Source organism: Rhinolophus sinicus, linkage group LG16 (assembly GCF_036562045.2).
Source record: "Rhinolophus sinicus isolate RSC01 linkage group LG16, ASM3656204v1, whole genome shotgun sequence".
NCBI classification, from domain to species: Eukaryota; Metazoa; Chordata; class Mammalia; order Chiroptera; family Rhinolophidae; genus Rhinolophus; species Rhinolophus sinicus.
Window position 1 is genome coordinate 35149565 of NC_133765.1, and position 19719 is coordinate 35169283.

The 19719-nt window shown below is 51.9% G+C and overlaps 1 protein-coding gene and 1 long non-coding RNA gene across 5 annotated transcripts; one reads left to right on the forward strand and one right to left on the reverse strand.

Moving 5' to 3' along the window:
- Window positions 1-106: 106 nt before the first annotated feature.
- LOC141569244 (uncharacterized) lies at window positions 107-3250 on the reverse strand. The gene is made up of 3 exons (XR_012492743.1): window positions 3146-3250; window positions 1765-1832; window positions 107-590 (listed from the first exon to the last, which is right to left on the reverse strand). It is a non-coding gene; the product is annotated as an uncharacterized LOC141569244 (long non-coding RNA).
- KMT5A (lysine methyltransferase 5A) lies at window positions 2752-19320 on the forward strand. Of its 4 annotated transcripts, none has more exons than XM_074321690.1 (8): window positions 2752-2905; window positions 6658-6779; window positions 7898-8054; window positions 11120-11339; window positions 11716-11803; window positions 15605-15664; window positions 16556-16746; window positions 17473-19320. In XM_074321690.1, exons 1-8 carry the CDS (start codon window positions 2896-2898, stop codon window positions 17681-17683), a joined length of 1059 nt encoding a protein of 352 aa, XP_074177791.1. In that variant the 5' UTR covers window positions 2752-2895; the 3' UTR covers window positions 17684-19320. The 4 variants fall into 4 exon arrangements, 3 of the variants coding, with proteins under 3 accessions (XP_074177791.1, XP_074177790.1, XP_074177793.1); XR_012492742.1 differs by lacking the exon at window positions 2752-2905 and adding an exon at window positions 5652-6391 and having other exon boundaries at window positions 6662-6779; XM_074321692.1 differs by lacking the exon at window positions 2752-2905 and adding an exon at window positions 6064-6391.
- The last annotated feature ends 399 nt before the right edge of the window (window positions 19321-19719 follow it).

Genomic DNA, 19719 nt, shown 5'->3' on the forward strand with positions numbered 1-19719 from the left:
ACTTATGAGTATAGTGAACTACTGCTTGAGCATAGATAATATCTCTTAAAATGTGTATACATGTTTTTGGCACCTCCCCCCGCCCCGTGTGTGTGTGTGTGTGTGTGTGTGTGTGTATCTCCATACTAACATTCATATAATGGGGCAAATATGTATAAAACTTAAAGAATAGGATGCAGTTAATAGATTGTGGTGGCCACTGACTGTAGAACTTTAGGATACACATGTTGCATTTGGTAGAACCTTACAAGAACAGATGATGATGTGAAATATTTAACAACAGCAAAAACCTACAGCAAATACAAACAAAGATAACGCTAGAGTAAGGAAAGTCACCTTTCTTTTAGCACTGGTGTCATTTCATCCACGTGATGTGGCCATCTTAGGAAAATGGGAATCATTAAACAGACATTCCAGAAACATGTCACAATTCCAAGTCTCCAGATTATTGTAATTTATGTAACTATTTGCAACGAATTACCTTTCAGATCTACCAATATGTCCTTTGCTTCACACCAGGTAGTGGCTTCCCATTAGACTTGGAATAAAAGTCTTAAATCCTTACTGTGGCCTTTGTGTCAGTCAGGGTCCTGTCAGGAAAACAATTTAAAACAGGAAATTCATCAAACAGGTGGCGAAGGACTGACAAAGCAAAAAGGCAATACTGAGAAAATAACAAAGAACAAGTTGGGATTATCAGAACTAGAAGAATCAGAGGAGCCTGGGAGAGCTGGTTCTTATGATTCTGAGAAAGGGTCACGATCACATCAGTACTGGCATTTCAACAGCTTAAGGGAGGGGACCCTGCAAAGCTAGGCCTCAGATCCCTGAGGAGGGGCTGCAGCTGGTCCTTCTGAGACAGCACATGGAGGCTGGTTCTGGGAGTGTGGATAGAACCTGGACGCTGAACCAAGTGTCCTGCGAGAGCAAAATGGCGTTACTTAGGAGACCCTGATAGAAATAACAAGCAAACAAGCATGAGCCAGTCCCTCATCCCTGCCTTCCAGTCTCCCTGTATCCTCTCTTCTTGACACAACCTAACAGTAGCTGACGAAGGAGCCCGATACCACAGAGCAGGGCAGAGAAAAGTAGATTTGGAGCAGAGAGAGCAGCATAGCCTATGAGGGCCTACGTGATCTAGCCCCTGTCTAACTTTCCAGCCTAACCCCTCCACTCTCCAAATCGTATACTCAATTCCAGTTACATTCAGTTTTGTTTTTTCTTTCCCAAGCACTCACGCTCATTTCCATCTCCAGGCATTTGCACTTGCTATGCCCTCTACCTATAGTACCTTTTCCCATGGATGTTACACATATTTAGGGTTTAACTTAAAACCACCAACTCAATGAGTTTCTCTGACTTCACCCATCTAAAGAAGCAACGTTCTCCCCACTCATGCTCTGTAAAATTTCCCATTTTTGTTTTACTCATAGCATTAATCACTATTTTATGTTATCTTTCAAACAGTGGTTTCTTACTTGTTTCTTCCCTTAAAAATATAGGGAAGGATGTGTCTCACTTGGCACTGTATTACCCTTGGGGGATCAGATAATGCCAGGTATATACGTGCAGCTCAACAAATGTTGAATTCATGAATTTTAGAGAAAGCAGATCTTTCTCTAAAAGCTGGAAGGAACCTTGGAGGAGATCTCAGCCCAACTCCAAAATCATTTGACAGCTGGAGAAGTTGAGGGCCAAAGAGCTGAAATGATATGTCACGGCCATAGTAAGTTGCACTTTTCCCAGTGCTTCTATGTACATTACCTTATTTTGCTTTTGTACTTTTCTGTTGCAGTAGCAGGGTCCTTGGCCAATAGTGGGGTCTCCAAAACCTTTTTGGGGACCAAAGAGAGAGAATGAATGAGTGACATCTGCCTACATCCCCAGGAGGGGCCCCCAGGGAAGAGCTGTAACAGGACACCTTCCTTGCGTTTAAAGCAAAGAATATCCAGTACATCCGACAGACCATACTGATGGCAGCTCCCCTGGGTGGGGAACACTGCAGGGCTGTTTCCCTGGGGTTAAGGTAATCATCTAGTGGACTAACAGTCAAAAGACTGACCCAGGTATTTCCAAGATGGCAGAATAGGGGAAAAAAAACCCCACAACAAACTGACCCAGGCCCTGCAATTAAATTGCTGGGTGACCGTGGACAGCAAGTAAGTTGCCTGTTCCCTCTGGTTCTCTGTTTCCCCATCTGTAAAGTGGGTGGGTATGTTGGGCTTAGGATCTCAGAAGTTCTGGGAGGTTTACCCAGTGACTCAGATGGTAGGCACTATGTCAGCCGGTTTTGAATACTGGAATAACAGATTCTTTCAATAAACCTTTCAAACCGAGGAGTGAATGGATTAAACTGATGGAGGGTCAAGGTGCTGGAGATGCCAAACTGCAGGAAATCCCAGGTCGTAAGGGGAGGTCGAAGGTCAAAGCTTGGGTTCCCATCAAATTGGAGAAAAACCGGAAGTCCCAAAACTGGTCCACTCTGAGCCGGGGACTCCAGCCGCCAGACTAAACCACCTGAGGCGGAGCTTCAGTACCGGGAGGGGGCGGAGTTCGGGGCCTACCAATGGCAGTGCGGGTGTCCTTCCACCGCAACCAATCAGCGCAGGGAAACGGTAAAATTTAAACCCCCCTCTCACCTCCTCCGCGGGGACCTGTCCCGAAAGCGTCTGCTGAAAGTGTGGCCACTCGCCCCGCCCCCACCTGGGAGGCGGGGAGAAGGGCGGGTTTTCCCTCCCGAGTTCGCCTATCATGGCCTGCGGCCTGGGGAGAGGCGGGCTGCGGCGCCAATCAGGGCAGCAGCCGGAGCTCTGTGGAGCAGTTGGCTACAGTCGTTGCAACTTTTTTCGAAAGCTGCGTTTCCCGGGAGATCCTAGGCGGTGACAGACCAGGGCCATGGCTAGAGGTATTTGCCCAGGTGGCCAGCGCCTGGGTGGCTGGGGTGTTGGGTCACGCTGAAAAGAGGATTGGGGTGGCGGGAGCGGCGGCGAGGAGGCGCCCTCCTGCTGGCTGCTCCGACTGAGCGCGGGGACAGGGGTGGGGGATGCTGCGGAACCTTCCCCGCCCCGCACCCTCCCCGCTCCCAAATCCCCCAGAAGCCCCTCCCACTCCCTTGCCTCGGTTTCCACTCCCGTAGTGTGCGCACCAGCTGGCCTGCCTCTCCAGAGGATCCATATGTCAAAGCTCTTTGGAAACTAAAGCGCACGGCACCTCCGGGGAATGGTTGTTATTGATGCAAGGAGTGGGGAGGATGAGGCTTCGCCCGCTTCGGGCTCTCTGGTTGGGAAAGGAGGTGACCTCGAGGCGAGGGCGTAGATCGGTAACCCACATCCATGGGGAGCGCGTCGGAGTGGACACCGCGGCAGGCGCCTGCCTTCCCTCCACACGCCGAGTCAGCTCTGCGCCGCCTGGGCAGAGACCGGGCCCCGTTGGCCCACCTTGGGGTGAGACGGGTCCCCTGGCATCTCCCCGGGGCCCTTCGTCCCGTAGCTGGTCAGGACTCATGCCCATCGGAGACGGCTTGGGTGGGATAGTACAGCCGCGGGAGGCAGTGTCCGTGCCCGAAGTCCTTCTTTGCGCACTTAGTTTCCTCTCAGGACAGTAGGACCCTCGTTATGCAGCAAAGAAATTTGCAACTGCTGGTCATTTCCAGATGCTGTCTCCTTCAGGCATAAATTTGAGCATGACAGTTGAGTAGAATTATTATTTTTAAAATAATAAATTGAGGTCTTAGAATTTTTCTCAGAATTCCAAGGCATTACATTTTAGTAGCAATTTGCCTTAATGTAGTGTTCTCCCTACGGCAGTTATAATGAATAAAATAAGGATTCATTTAGCAAATATTTATCGAGCCCTTTTGTTTTCAGGCCCTGTACCCAATTGCATCATTAATTCTCCCAGCATCCCTTTAGGGTCTTTTGGGACAAGACTTACCCAGATTCTGATTAAGCAATGAGGTATAGTGAACTTCAAGCTAAAGAGCTTCATAACCCAACCCACAGAGAAAATTAAGACCTGTCTGAGTTCAAGGCAAGCGATATACATTCTTTATGGTAAAGTACCCTTATATATAGCAGAATTGGGTTCAGATCCTGGCTCCATCAGTATCTTAGTCGTGTAACCTTTAGGCAAGTGGTTTATATCCCCTGAGCTTCAATTTGTATGTCTGTAAAATAGGAATAGTACCTTTCCATAAACGGTTGGGATGGTTAAATTTAATAGTGTATTATTGCAGGGCCTACCACATAGTAAACATTCAGTAAGGGTTAACTATTAGTAGTTTGCTGTTTAATTCTATTTCTGTGAGATCCTGGGCAACACTGAGTTTATTTCTGCTAATGGGTGTATTTATTATATATATATATGAACACCTCCTGTACAGAGAAAGGGAAGACTGTTTTGAAACTTATACTGAACGATTTGTGTTACATCTTCTGGATACTAGAGCTGCAGCGTTGAGAGGAGTGGGAGTGGGTACTAGACTTGGATTTTAATGTATCCTCTGCACTTGACTAAAATAGAGAATGCTATGGCCATGAGTACATGTGTGGGGGGCAGGGGTTAAAATAGTATGTGAAGTCGATAAGATGATCTGAGCAGCTGCTTCCTGCTCCCAAACCATGATTCCCATGAGAGTTTGGCAACAAACTGCCAACCTTCTCTGCCCTGCAGACACTGTTTCAAATGGCTTCACCGGGGTGTCCGAGTGTCACTTTAGAATCCTCTTTCACGCTAGGCATAGCCTCTTGGTATTCCAGTGGGCAGAGTTCGTGGTTGGGAGTGGCAGAGTTGCGAGGGGTGCCCTGAATGAAGGATGCTAAAGCTGAGCTGATTTGGGAGGCTTCGTCCTCAGCAGTGTCCTGCCATTTAATCCTACTGAGTCTTATCCGTCCGAAGGGCAGGCAGCTACTTAAAGTGATAGCCATTTGTTTATCTGGGGTGTTGGAACATGCCCTGGGTAGATTACGGAATTCAAGGTTCATGGTTTTTACCCATGAGGACGCTGAGGCCTAGACTGAGAAAGTGACTTGAACACAAAGCGCGTCTGGGACTGATGCGGGGAGAGAAACCCGATCCTTGCTCCCAGGCCATGACCCGAGCAGCAGGGCCCAGATGCCCTGAGGTGTCTTGTTTGCATCTGACTTTGCACAAATACAGCTCCTTTTTGGCCTTGAGCCCTCAAACCCTAATGGCTACAGTGCAGTGACACAGGGCAGTGAACGATGCCAGACAAAACACCAGAGCGCCTGGAACCCCTGCTTACCTGGGACATTTTCTCATGGGGGTGGGATAGGAGCCGCTGGTGACTTGCTAAACGTTTCTGCAACACCATTTGCTCCTCCCAACTATAATTTCCTCATCTGTAATTGGCGGAAAAGCATAGTGGCTGGGAGTGTAGACTCGGGGGTCAGTTGCCTGGGAATCCGTTTCTAGTTCTGAGAACTTAGCCAACCACCTCACTTCTCTGAGCCTCAGTTTGCTCATCTGTGGAGAAGAGATAATAATAATGTCTACCTTCCTAGGGGTGTTGTGAGGTTGAATGAGATGACGTACGCAAGAGAAGCACCCAGCAAACTTCCCATTATAACCCTAGCTCTACTTCCCCAAGGCCTGTACCGGTCAAGCGCAGGCCACCTGGGTTTATCACTTTCTAGTTCTGTGGTCTTGGGCAAGCCCCTTCACCTCCCTTGAGCTTCAGTTGCCTCATTTTAAACAGGATTGCCAGCGGACCTGCCCCCACCCCCACCCCCCATGGGCTGTGGGGAGTGGGGAGGATTAAATGCCCATAAAAACGCTCCGTGAGCAGAGGCTCGGGCACACCGCTACTCATTGCGCCTGGCACAGACGGGTCTCCCAAAATATCCGTGAGCCAGCGAGAGAAGGAAGGAGCCTGGCGGGCGGACAGCCCGGGCTGTCATTATCATGTTTCCCACCCCTTCCTCGGCGAGTGGCTGAGGACGCGCGCGAGGGGGCGCGCCCGAGTCGGGATTCGTCGCGGCGGCGCGGCCCGCCCAGCCTCCCTCCCTCCGGAGGAGCCTCGCAGCACCGCCCCTGCCATCCCCCCCGCCCCCCCCGCAAGCCGGGAGCCGGACGGTGGGCGGCGGCGGTGAGCGGGCGGGCCGCGGAGGACGCGCCGCCAGCGCCTCCTCCCCTGCGTCCTCGGTCCCGGGCCGGCCGTGGCTGCCGCGGCGCGCGAGTGCCGGGCGCTGCCTCGCAGGCCATGGGGGAAGGGGGCGCCGTGGGGCGCCGCCGGCCCTTCCCCGGGGCGCCGCGGCGGCGCTGGTGGCGGCGGCAGCAGCAGCAGCAGCGGCAGCGGCAGAGGTGGTGGCCGGGCCGCGGCGGCGGCGGCGAGGGCGCGGGGCGCGCCGCCATGGGCCTGGCGGGGCTGCAGGTGGGTGTGTCGGGCCCGGCCGCGCGGGGACGGGCGGCGCGCGGGGCCCGGCCGGGCCGGGCGGTGGGAGGGCGACGCGGGCCGCGGCCCGGCCCGGCAGGCCGGCCCCTGCCTCCCGGCGGCGCGGGCGACCCATCGCCACCGGGCCCTCGGAACATGGCTGCGGTGGGAAGCGCCGCTGCGGCGCCCGGCCCGGGCGGCCCCGCTCCCCGCCCCGCCGCGCCCTGAGCGCCCCCTCCCCCGCTTCCCCGGGTCCCCCTCTCCAGGCAGGAAGATGTCCAAGCCCCGCGCGGTGGAGGCGGCGGCGGCGGCGGCGGCGGTGGCAGCGACGGCCCCGGGCCCGGAGATGGTGGAGCGGAGGGGCCCGGGGAGGCCCCGCACCGACGGGGTAAGCAGGCACCCTCCCCGCACTCACCCGGCGCGCCCCGCCGGCCCCGCGCCGCGAGCACGTGGGCTCGCCCCGAGGCCCCCCGCGCCGCCCTGGGGCAGGGATGCGGGCGGGGCGCCCGGCCTGGCAGTTTCCTTTTCTGCTGCCTGCCTGGGAGTGGCGTCCACACTTGCTCCGCCATGACCCTGGCGATGTGTGACCTCGGAAAAGTTTGTGCCTTTATGGCATTTCCACACCCCGAGACCTGGCTACCACGGCGGTGGCTGCCTTCCCAGGGTGTGCGGGGCCTGCCCGGGTCCCTCAGAGCGGTCACTGGTCTCCCTGACTTGGTGTTTAATAGCTCAACAGGCAGAAGGGCCCTCGCAGTGTTTCCGGGGAAGCCCTCTTGTCTGTGCTTACTCAGAGCAGCGGTCCCACACCCAGAGACACCAGCAGTGACCCTGACCGCCCCACCAGCCTGCCCACCCTCCTGTTAACGCCAACATGCCGTTTGCAATTGAGTGACCACCCGAAATGTGCTGGCATTGGGCCCTGCTTTCATTAGCTCTCCACTCCCCGCCCCACCCGGAGAGAGATTTCCCCCAACCGCAGTCCAGTCTGCAGTCCCGAGAGGCTGCTGGGCTGCATTGGTTTGAAAGGGGCCAGGCTTGGGCACACAGAAGGCTCAGGCAGTAATGACAAGTCCTGCCAGCTGACTCAGGACCTAGAAGTGGTTCATCAGGTTCCCTGCGGCCTGTTTCTGTGCTAGAGTCCCTCCAGCTCCTGCCAGGGGCGTTAAGTTCCTGCACAAAGGCCAGTCCTTCAAATTCTGCATTTGTTTACCCTGGGTCATTCTGACCTCCCTGCTACTGGTAGGTTGTCTTCTTATATAGACCTTTGTGTACAGCTGGTTCTCCTGCTGGCCAGATGTCCCCTTAGTGACCAGAGTTAGAGACCACATGTGTTCAGGAAACATCTGACTTGGACCTGCGAGATTCAGAACCTTCCACTGCTCTACTGGGGCTGGCACCCCCTGGACGTCCTGCTTTTTTTGAGAGATGATGACATTGGTTTTGTGAAATGCTATGGGATCATCTTCTTCTTCAAGCCTCTTTCAGAATATGCATTTGTCGTTTTAGGAGAACGTGTTTACCGGGCAATCAAAGATCTATACCTACATGAGCCCGAACAAATGCTCTGGAATACGTTCCCCCCTTCAGGAAGAGAACTCAGTTGCACATCACGAAGTCAAATGCCAGGGGAAGCCATTAGCCGGAATCTACAGGAAACGGGAAGGTAAGTCTCTGAAATAGCCCTGTTCTGACCACAGCCGCTAGGGAGGCAGACGCCTCTCCCCTCCATAATTATGCACACACATTAAGTTTTTATCCAGCTTTTCCACACCGAAGTTCGGAAGGAGCCCTGTTCTGTCTTGCTGCTGAGAAACAGACATGGGGGGGAAGAGTGGCCTGTCCCAGGGCGTGTGCCCTGTTGGTCTAACAGGTTTTCCTGCTTTCACAATAGTTGGCATGTCCTTCAAGCTTGGTTGTCTTGCCAAGTTGCAAAAATAATGCACCTGATTTGCAGTTAAAGAGGCTCACAGGTGCCAGAAGTGCAGAAATTATGAGCCTAGGTTATACAGACCAGGCGCTTGCAGTCCTAACTGTGTTGTGTGAATGCCAGGAACTGACTTCCTTCCCTTTTATGAGCTCGCCTTGACCTCATTTCTAAAGTTTCTTTCCACTCAAGTGTTCAGAACTACTCTCTAAAGCAGCATAATCCGCAGTGAGATTTGGAGTTAAAATATCGAACAAGAAAATACATGGTTAGTGAAAATAATATCTGGCCCTGCAAAGCAAGCTGAAACCTCCTAGAAATCTTGCTCTAATCCAAATATTCCTTTTTCAAGCTACAGTGGGGAGTGTGAGCTCTCCTCATTCACCATGCTCCCTTCTAATAAAACTTGTCCTAAAGAAGCAGAACTGGCCACCAGCAGCTCCATACAAGGAAGCCTTGTATTCATTAACAGAGAATGCCATAAGCGATGGGTTAGCCCAGCCTCTGGGGCCAGATCTGAGAACGGGCGGGCAAGCCCAGAACCCAGGGGCAGGAGCCAGCCCCGGCTTGATTCTCCCCAGTGTACAGGGCAATGCTCTTGTGTCGGTCTTCAAATTACTTAGGTTCTAACCCTCACTCTGCCATTTACATGGAGGAAGCTTGGGCAGGTTGCTCCTCTTTTTTGAGCCTCACTTCTCCTGTCTGTAAAGTGGGAAAGAGAGGAGTCCTACATCGCACGCATGCTTTAACTAAGGTCACTTAAAGCATGGGTGCAAAAGGGCTGTGAAATGTCCATACCATCAGCCCTTCCTTTGCTGGACTGTGAGTATCCCGGCCTGGTCCTCCCTGATTGGCAGCACTTAGGATAACACCTGCCACGCCGGGGGAGGGGTGTCCTCTACATGGTGGTCAGCCAGTCTCACATCCCTTCCGGATTGGGGTGGAATGTAAATGGTTCTAAATGACACGAGGCACAAGCTAGCTTGTTTGGCTTGTAGTGTTACTAAATGGCAATGATGAGAATTTTGGGACAGATACACTTTGGAGGAGACCCCAAGGGCAGGCTCTTGTCCTTGATTCGCCACCTTTTTCTGCCTTGGAGCAGACTGGTGTGTCAGCTGATGTTCACGAGCTCCACACACTCCTAGGATATGCACGACCGCCGGCCTTCTCTCCCTCTGGTTCCGCTCAAGGAGGCTTGTAAGGGAGTGAGAACGCCCTGGATGGGTTTGTTTGTTTGTTTTTGTTTTATTTTATTTGTTTTAGTTTTATTGGGGAATATTGAGAACAGTGCATTTCTCCAGGGCCCATCAGCTCCAAATCGTTGTCCTTCAGTCTAGTTGTGGAGGGCGCAGCTCACTGGCCCATGTGGGAATCGAACCAGCAACCCTGTTGTTCAGAGCTCGAGTTCTAACCAACTGAGCCATCTGGCTACCCCCATGCCCTGGATGGGTTTTAATGTCTTTATTTTTTTTCTCTTTTGTTTATTGAGATATAATTTACGTATCATAAAGTTTACCATTTTAAAGTGTGCAATTCACTGGTTTTTAGTATATTCACAGATGGATGCAACCATCACCAGTGTCTAATTCCAGGACATTTCCTCACCCCTAAGAGAAACCCCGTCCCCATTAGCAGTCACTCCGCATTCCTCCTTTCCTGCAGCCCCAGGCAACCACTAATCTACTTTCTGTCTCTATGGATTTGCCTATTCTGGACATTTCCTATAAATGGAATCAAACAATTGTGTTTGGCCTCTTTCAGCATCGTATTTTCGAGATTCATTCATGTTGTAGCATGTGTTAGTACTTCATTCCTTTCTGTGACTAAATAATATTCCACATTTTATTTAGCCATCCATCAATTGATGGACATCTGGGTTGTTTCCACTTTTTGGCTATTCGGAATAAGCTGCTACATTCATATACAGGTTTTTATGTAGACATATGTTTTTAATTCTTTTAATAGAAGCCTAGGAGTAGAATTGCTGGGTCATATGGTAACTCTATGCTTAACTTTTTGAAGAATTGCCAGACTCTTTTCCAAAGTGACTGCACCATTTTACATTCCCACCAGCAATGTATTATTTACTTATTTTTTAAAAGTAAATCATTTTTTTAAAAAAAGTGACTAGCTCAACACCAGCGTTCCACAACTGTGTTGAGTAACAAATCATTTCGAGGTCCCTCATACCGTACTGACCAACGTCCAGGCACCGTGCTGAGAACCTCTGTGAACGCCGGGCGGTGGCCCTGTTCCTGGGGCAGAGGTTAGGGTTACTACCTATGCCTGTCCATCACCGCTGGCCCACTCTTTAGGAATTGAGCTTTTTTCCTGGGGTCTGCAGCCCAATTCCTGAAAGCTACTGACCGAACGCTCGTGCCAGTATTGTTCTCTGTGATGCTTCTGCTTCAAGGTCTCTGATGCAGGGGACCGCTGTGTTCATTAACCAGGCGGGAGGAATCCTTTCACAGTGTATACACGTATCAAATCATCATTAGGTACACTTTAAATATCTTGCTGTTTTGTCAATTAGAGCTCAATGAAGCTGGGAAAAAAAAAGAACGACCACAGAAGGCCAAAAGCTCTGCCCAGTGTCTGGGTCAAAAAGGAAGGCCAGATGCTTCCCCCACAAGAGCTGCTGGCGGGCACCGGGCTTGCTAGGCTGAGGGCACTGCTGCTAACACCCTCGTGATCCTCTCTCCTCTCCAAGCCTGTCTTAGGACACAGCTGACGACGGTCTAGAAATTGGGAGACAGAGCGTCTGGAATAAACCTCTGTCTTTTTGTACCCTCTGCCTCCAGAGAAAAGAAACACTGGGAATGCAATACGAAGCACCATGACGCCTGAGGAACTGAAGATCAAAGACGTCAGGAGAGGCCCCCTGGCACCTTTTCCAAACCAAAAATCTGAAGCCTCAGAACCTCCAAAAACTCCGACCTCGTCTTGTGATTCTCCCAATGCAGCCATTGCCAAGCAGGCCGTGAAAAAGCCCGTCAAGGGCAAACAGCCCCCTCGGAAAAAGTAAGTGCCTCTTGGAATCTCGGCACGCAGAGCAGTTCGGGTTTTGTGACCCCAGGGAGGCTGGTTAGGGCTAAGCGGGCCACCTTCTCTCACTAAGGCTCAGACGCCTTGAGTCACCAGCAGTGACACCATTAGCTGCCAGCATCTCAGGCTGGCATGGGTGCAGACTCTCGAGAACCACTCCCCTCCCAACGAGAGTCGGCAGCCTGTCTCTGACGCTCTCCCCCTGAGGCCCCGTGACCACAGGCCGCAGTGGACACTAGTGTTTAAGTGACATCATTTCCAAGGAGCCGCCCCCTAAGGAGTTGTATGCTTCCTGGGTGCGAGTGTGATTTCAGTGCTAATACTTGTTTTCTCCTCTTCCCTCCCCACCCAGAGCTCAAGGAAAAACGCAACAGAATCGCAAACTCACCGATTTCTACCCTGTGCGAAGGAGTTCCAGGAAGAGCAAAGCTGAACTGCAGGTAGGGTCACGTGGTTTTAGTTCCAGCTCTTGGAGGGGCAGGTGGCCCAATGGGTAGTGCTTGGTATGCACGACCTGAGCCTTGTGTGTCAGTCTTGGGGCGAGTCTTTGCCTCTCTGGCCTCGATAGTCTCCTTGGTCTCGTGGAGATCATCATAATGCCCAAGGTCACCGTACGGCTTGGTTAAGATGCCTCTGGGAAGGAGCCTCGTAACCTGGAGCGCGTGGCAGGGAAAGTCAGGTGTTACGCTGAAGGCAGCTTTTCCAGGCTTGTTGGCAGGGCCATGGGAGCCTGGGACTGTGGGGAAGGCCGCGTGTTCTTTCAGAGGTGGGTCTGTCGGCTGTCCAGAAGTTCCCGCGTTGTGTCTCGGTGATACAGAGCTGTGGCTTGGGAGCCACTTCCTGGTTGTATGACCTTGGGCCAGCGACTTGACCACTCTGGACCTCGGCTGCCCTCTCTGCAAAATGGGATTATGAGTATCTTGGGTTGTTGGGAGGATTAAATGCCTCAATGCACATAGCACACGTGGAACTGTGCCTGGCACACAGTAGGCTGACTTCCGGGGGCTCCTCTCTGCTCTTCCCACCCAGCTGTGGTCCCTGGGCACATGTGAAAAATAGGCAGGAAGGCTCCGCCCACTGTTTGCAGAGTGCTGAGCTCTGCAGCCATCAGTCAACATTTAATGCAGTGAGGTGTGGTTATTGCCTTTCTGTGAAGGAAACCTGGGGTGTGGTCTGGCCCTGCAGCCCTTCCAGCCTCCACTCAGGGGCCTCTCAGCAGCCCCTCTGCCCTCTCACCCCCAAAGCAACCTCAAAGCAGGGGAGCAGTGCTCAGGATTGCCGCCCCCACAGGGAGGTGTGGGGCTCTTGGCTGCACACATAGTCCTTCAGCCATTTTTATGTTAAATCTATAGAGACAGATCTGGTAATTTAGTATTCTCTCTCTCTTGCTCTTTTTTTTCTTTGAATTGATGAGGCTTCATTAAAAATAATAGTAATAAGGGGTCCCTTTTTCGCCCATGAGAGGAGCTTTGGCTTTACTTCCTTAGCAAGGCAATGTCTTCCGGCCAAGCAGGAGCTGTTATAAAATGTTTGCCTGCAGTGGGAGGCTGTGCTAGGTCACTGTAAGACAGCACTGCAGCGGCCGAGGCGGTGCCAGGCCGCAGAAGCAGACACCTCCCAGCCGCAGCATGCCCACACAGGGCGGGCCTCGGGCTGCAGGATGGGGGCAGCAGAGTTGGCCTTTTGAATAGAAAAATAAGGGCTTTTCTGTGTAGGGGAGTGAAGGCTGCAATGGGCCATGAGGCAGGTCTGCTGAGTCTCGCAGCAGATGAGGGGAAGGGGACAGACATTTGCTTGCTTCACCAAAGCCCGCTGTGGCACAAGAAAGCCGCTCTGTCACTGGGCAAGGAGCCCTGCTGTGCCCCTCATGTTTGTGTTGGCACTGCTGAGTGAACACTGGGCCAGGCGGTGTCTTCTCTTGATGGCACAGGTAAAGCTCAAGGGCAGGGTAGCGTGGCCTCATCTAAGGGGTGAGGTCAGTCCTGACCTGCCTGCCCTCTGGGCAGCAGATACCGGGCCCAGGTGGGCGGGGCATAAGAGGGGTGTGGGGAGCCAGGGATGAAACTGAAATTAAAAGCCTGGCAGACATGTCATCGAGTTTGAAGCCAGAGTAGCCAGACTGGTTCCAGGGTCCAGGGTCTGGGTCCAGGGCAGGAGGGTGGGAACTGGGCCTTGGAGAGATGCCCTGAACCGCCCTCCTCCAGACCCTGTGTACCCCACTCAGCTCAGTCTGCCTCTAGGACCCTGTTGGCCGCTGCCAGAGTTCTCTCTAGGAAGCGTCCAGCTGGTTGTTTGCGTGCCCCAAGCCCCCGAGCCTCCAAAATGAAACTCAGTCTCTATGGCTCTGCTTTCAGGGCATCTAGCCGGTCCCAGCTTTCCTCAGCTCATCTTCTCTGTGCCATCCGTGTCCTCCACTCACAGGAGGAACCCGCCCCCCCCATCGCCTGCCCCAGTTTTCCTACGATTACTACCGTTAATGTAGCTCACTGTACTTCTCACTCGTCCCTGCGTGTTATCATTAATGAATTACTCAATGTGGGGTGGGTGTGTGTGTGTGTGTGTGTGTGATTGTTGTTGTTGTTTTGAGGGCTTACTATGTGCCAGGCGCTGTTCTAAGCCCAAGAGATTCTATAGGAAATAAGACCAGGGCCCTGTACTTAGGAAACTTATATTCATGCAAGCAGCATGACTTAACATTTTTAAAAAAGAAGACAACCAAAAAGCAAGATCATTTCGGATAGCACTTTGAAATTAATTGAATAAAACTTAGTCATTTGATGGTGTGACTAGGCTAAGGCTATTTTAGCCAGGGTCATCAGGGAAAGTTCTCTGAGGAAGGTGCCTTTTGAGCCGAGACTGGAAGGAAGGGAGGAGGAAAGCCCGGCAAATGGATTGGGGGAAGGGTACTCTAGGCAGGGGGAACAGTAAGTGCAAAGGCCCTGAGGCTGGAACAGCCTGGCCTCCTGAGAGCCAGCCAGTGTGGGAGCAGATGAGGCTAGAGAGGCAGAACCTCACAGGCCATCGGAAATGGATTTTATCCCAGTAGCAGTGGGAAGCTACTGAAAGGCTTTTGTTTTCCTTTAAATAAACTGTTTGTCTTGGAATAATTTTAGATTTACAGAGAAACACAATGCAGTATTCCCACAGACCCTTCCCCAGTTTTCACCATCTTTAACGTCTTAGGGTGCCCTGCTGCATTTTGTCACACGAGGGAACCAACACTGATACATTACTGTCAGGTCAACTTCCTGGAAGGCGTTAAGCAGGAAAATGACATGATCTCATGTACATTTTTAAAAGATGCCTCTGGATGCTGTGTGGAGGGCAGAGTGAGGGTGGGGGTCAGAGTGGAGGCCAGGAGCCCCTCGAGGCGGTGGCCGCAGGTGTCGGCCAGCACAGGCATGGCTTGGCTGCAGGGCAGCGGTGGGGATGGAGAGGAGTGGGTTGGGTTTGCGAGTGTCTGGTGGGGTCTGTCGTAGCACTCGTAAATCCCTCTAAGGTTGCAGAGACCGGGTCTTACTCACCACTGCGTCCCTAGTACATATTGCAGATGTTCCATAAACACGTGTGGACAGAGTGACGCGGGCTGCAGGCCGGTGCTGCTGGCTGAAGCAGTGTCCTGCGTGGGGCCTCTGTGCAGAAGGGTCTGAGCTCAGCTGTAGGTGGAGGGCTCTGCTGTTCGCACGGCTCCCACGTGTGCTGTCCAGTTCGCTGGGTCAGGGCTTCTGGTCTGTCTTTGTATAGCTTCCTTCGGGTCCCTGTGCACCTACCACAGTGGCACCAGGGTCAGGGATGGAGTACCAGGAGGGGGTCCTGAGGGACAGGCGAGAGCGTCTGCTCCTCTCCAGCTTCCCTCCAGGGCGGTGTTGGCTCTGGGGTGAGAGGCCCTTGTGCTCCGTCTAATGGTGCGGCCTCCAGTCAGCCCCAGTCGGTTTTGCATGAAGTCAGAGACCTGATAGTCGATGGCAGTGATTTTCATATTTTTTTAAAACACAGCATGGGCCACAACATAGCCACAACCTTGGGGCACCACTGTGTCCCTCCTGGTCCATTTGAACCCCAGGTGGCAAATTGTCCACAACAGATGGGCAGTGAGAAAAGGACAGGAGGTTTGGGGGCTCAGGCATCCTTGGGGACCCATGTCATGGAGGCCAACTGTGGGTGACCTTGTGGTGTGCCCCAGGCGGGTCCAGAATGGCCTGGGAGAGAATGCTGATGTGCTTCTTGTTTTCACTTCTCAGTCTGAAGAAAGGAAAAGAATAGACGAATTGATCGAGAGCGGGAAGGAAGAAGGCATGAAGGTAAGGGCAGCAGCCCCACAGCGGAGGCCGAGGCAGCGAGGTCAGAGCGCTTCGTGCTGCGGTGACCCCTCAATGGTCTGGCCAGTCGGACTGCTAGCTGCCTAGGGGCCAAATGCTAAAACCATTGTTAAGGCAACGTCTCCTGAAGGACTGTATGTGAAACGTTATGCTGGCAAAACTTTCAATTGTGGAAAACACATACAACATAAAATACACGATTTTACAGTGTACAAATAAGTGGCATTAAGTGCCTTCACAATGTTGTACAACCATCATCCCTGTCTGGTTCCAGAATGTTTTCCTCCTCCCAAATGGAAACCCCACCCCCATCAGCAGTCACTCCCCACTCCCTCCACCCCAGCCCCTAGCAACCAACCACCAGTCTTCTTTCTGTCTCCATGGATTTGCCTGTTCTGGGCATTTCCTACAAACGGAATCATACAATAGGTAGCCTGTTGTGTCTGGCCTCTTTCATTTAGCATGATGCCTGGGAAAACTTTTAAAAGGAGAAATATACGTTTTTTCCTAAACTCTGTTTTCCTGGGGAATGGCACTGAATCTGCTACACCACTGCCCAGGCATGTGACCTTGGACATAGCTCTGCTCTCTGAGCCTCTGTTCTGTCATCTGTAAAATGGGGCAATACGCACTTATCAGATCTCTTATGAGGATCCAATGTAATAATGCCAATGGGCACAAGGGAACTTGTTGGGGGTGACAGATCCTGATGACAGTTGTACAGCTGTATACATTTCACACCCATTGAACCATACACGTAAAATGAGAGAATTCTAAGGCATGCCTCAGGAAAGCTGTTAAGTGCTGCAAGCCCCAGGCACCCTGGAAGGCGGCCGGTGTGAACCAACCCTCTTTCTCATCACCTCCCAACAGATTGACCTCATCGATGGCAAGGGCAGGGGCGTGATCGCCACTAAGCAGTTCTCGCGGGGCGAGTTTGTGGTGGAATACCACGGAGACCTCATTGAGATCACGGACGCCAAGAAGCGGGAGGCTCTGTATGCACAAGACCCCTCCACCGGCTGCTACATGTACTATTTTCAGTACCTGAGCAAAACCTACTGGTAAGTCCACTACTGCTGTGAGCGGCAGAGAGGGACAGGCCACAGGGCCAGGGGCGCAGGGAGCCCCTGGTTCTCCCTGTTGCTCCGGCTTCCTATTTAGTTCTTACTGTCATTTTTCAAAGCTGTCAAGCAGCTCCCCTTCCCCACCCCCCTTTACATTTTTAATATTTGGGATTGGAGCCCTTCTGGGTGCCATCTCATCAGGCGAGGAGCACAAGCAGACTGGTCACTGCTTCGAGCCTCACTGGGCCTCTCCCGGTCGGGGAATTTGGCCAGAGCAGCTCTGGAAGTCACTGCGCCTTTCTCCGTATGGCCAGTGTCGTGGATTGTTTTTGTTTTTTGGGGTTTTTTTAGTAGACTTTATTGTACAGGGCAGGTTTAGGTTCCCAGCAAAATTGAACGGAAGGAACAGGAAGTTCCCATTCACGCTTTGCCCCCGCCCCACGCATAGCTGGGATGGTTGGCGTTTGTTCATTTATTTATTGTGCAGAACTCCACAGGTGCCTCTCGGGCCCCACAAAGCCTCTCTCACCCCCTACCTCAGACACCCCACCCGCTGCCTCTCTTGGCTCTTAAAAGACATTTTTGTGAGTCGAATTGCTTTCCCAAAAATGCAGCCATTAATCGACACCCCACCAGAGGTGAGAGCGAGTGTGATTCTGACTGGGTTCAAAAGCCTCTTTATCAATTTAATAACCCTCTGTCGCCCTCCCCCCCCACCCCCAGCGTGGATGCAACGAGAGAGACAAATCGCCTGGGAAGACTCATCAATCACAGTAAATGTGGGAACTGCCAAACCAAACTGCACGACATCGACGGCGTGCCGCACCTCATCCTCATCGCCTCCCGCGACATCGAGGCCGGGGAGGAGCTCCTGTACGACTATGGGGACCGAAGCAGGGCTTCCATCGAGGCCTACCCCTGGCTGAAGCATTAAACGCCTGCCCCTCCTCCACCTTCTTCAATGGACAAAGCGCCCTCAAAGGGAATTGATTTTTTTTTTTACACACTTAATCTTAGCAGATTCCTTCAGATGTTTTTAAAAAGTATATTAAGATGCCTTTTCACTGTAGTATTTAAATATCTGTTACAGGTTTCCAAGGTGGACTTGAACAGATGGCCTTATATTACCAAAACTTTTATATTCTAGTTGTTTTTGTACCTTTTTTGCATACAAGTCGAACGTTTGTGCTTCCCGTGCATGAGACTCGGCACAGGTTTAAGAGGAAAGAGTCGAACCTGAACTAGGAAGCTGGGCGCCGCACCTGCGTCCAGCTGAAGAGCCAGGACTCTTCCCGCCCCACCCTCCACCCCCATGTCCTGTCCGAGTGCAGCCGGCCTGGATGGGATGTTCCCAAGCTCTTGTTTTCCTGACGTCGCCACAGGCGCACATGGAAGTGTATGACTATTTTTTTAAAAGCTTTCACAGTTAGTTAGTCTTCCCCTCTGCTTTCTCGAAAGCTTACTGACCCGGTGGCCCATGAGCACGGGCCGGGCCTCGCTTTCCTCTTCCACAGGCTGCTGCTTTTCTGCGCACCTGGAAGCATCAGGGTGGATAATCAGAGGAGATGTGGGCAGGGAAAGGCAATGCTTAGCTCGCCCTGCCGGAGCAGGGCTTCCTGGAACTGGGGTAATTCTTTATAGAAATGTGAACACTGAATTTATTTTACAAAAATAATAAAAATCAAAAAAAGACAAAAAAGACAAAAAAAAAAACCCACGTAAAAACCACAGAAAACAACTTACATGTACATAGGTCTTAAAGTGAGTGAAGTGGCTGCGATTTTTCCTTTTTTTTTTTTTTTGGTTTTAGTTTTTTTTTTTTGGTTTTTTTTTGTAGAAGAGATTTGAGATGGTATTCTATTCTAATCAAAAATAAAGTTTTGTAGTGGGACCAGAAATTACTTATCCGATCCCCCACATCCTCACCCTCACTCCCTCCTGACCCGATTCTGCTGGGTTGAAAGTTCCAGACCTGCTGTCAGGCTTTTTGTTTGTCAGACCACCTGGTGTCTGCCCTTCCTGCAAACATGCAGACTGTGCAGCCATGAACCGAAAAAGGGTGAGCCTCCAAGCCCTGAAGTGCAGACCCCCACCGCAGGGGAGCGGGCAGGTCCAGCGCCCAGGGATCAAGGCTAAGGGTAAAGCTTTCACCTTGACTGATGGCAGGAGGATAGGTAGTTTCTCCCGCCCGCAAGGGGCCTGAATCTCACTCTTGTTAACCTGCAGTCCAAGGGGCCAGGGCTCTGGTGCCGTGACCTGGAGTCTCCCGGCCCCCTGGCCCCAGGTAAATGTGAATGGAGACAGGTGTGAGAGCCTGTCCTCAACCTTGATGCCCCCCCAGCCCCCAGCCCACACCCCCCCCAGCCTCACGACGGTGCTACCTAAGAAAGTCTTCCCCCCCCATCCCACACTTGCCTGGTCAGTGGTCAGCGAATTGGAGGAGGATCCGAAGGAGTGTCAATGTGAGATAAAATGTCTTGTACCTGTTTGTGGTTTAGCTTTGTATTTAAAAAAAAAAAAAAAAGGAAATAAACTTGAAAATTATTTGTCATCATAAAAATGAAACAAAAATTAAATATTTATTGCCAGGCAAGGCCACCTGTGTATCTGTTTTTTACAAGACAGACGTAGAAAAGAGGTTGGGATTTCTGTTTTATTTTACAAAAGGGTCACACACCAGTTTGTTTCAGTGAATGTCTTCCTAGGGGACAGTTTCTTCATTTTGTATAATGGGGGTCATCTGGTGCTTGTGACGATGAAAGTTAAGGCATGTTGAGCCCTTATGATGCCTGGCATACAGTAAGCATACATTTGAGCTGCTGTAATTGTCCGCTTCTGATGCACTAGACTGGTTTCTCACGTAGGCATCAGCTGTACCTGTCTAAGGCTGGAAGTCCCTCCCCTCTGCCCATCTGCCCTTGATAGGCTGTTAGTTCCCTTAGCCCCAGCACTGGAGGCAGACTGGGATTG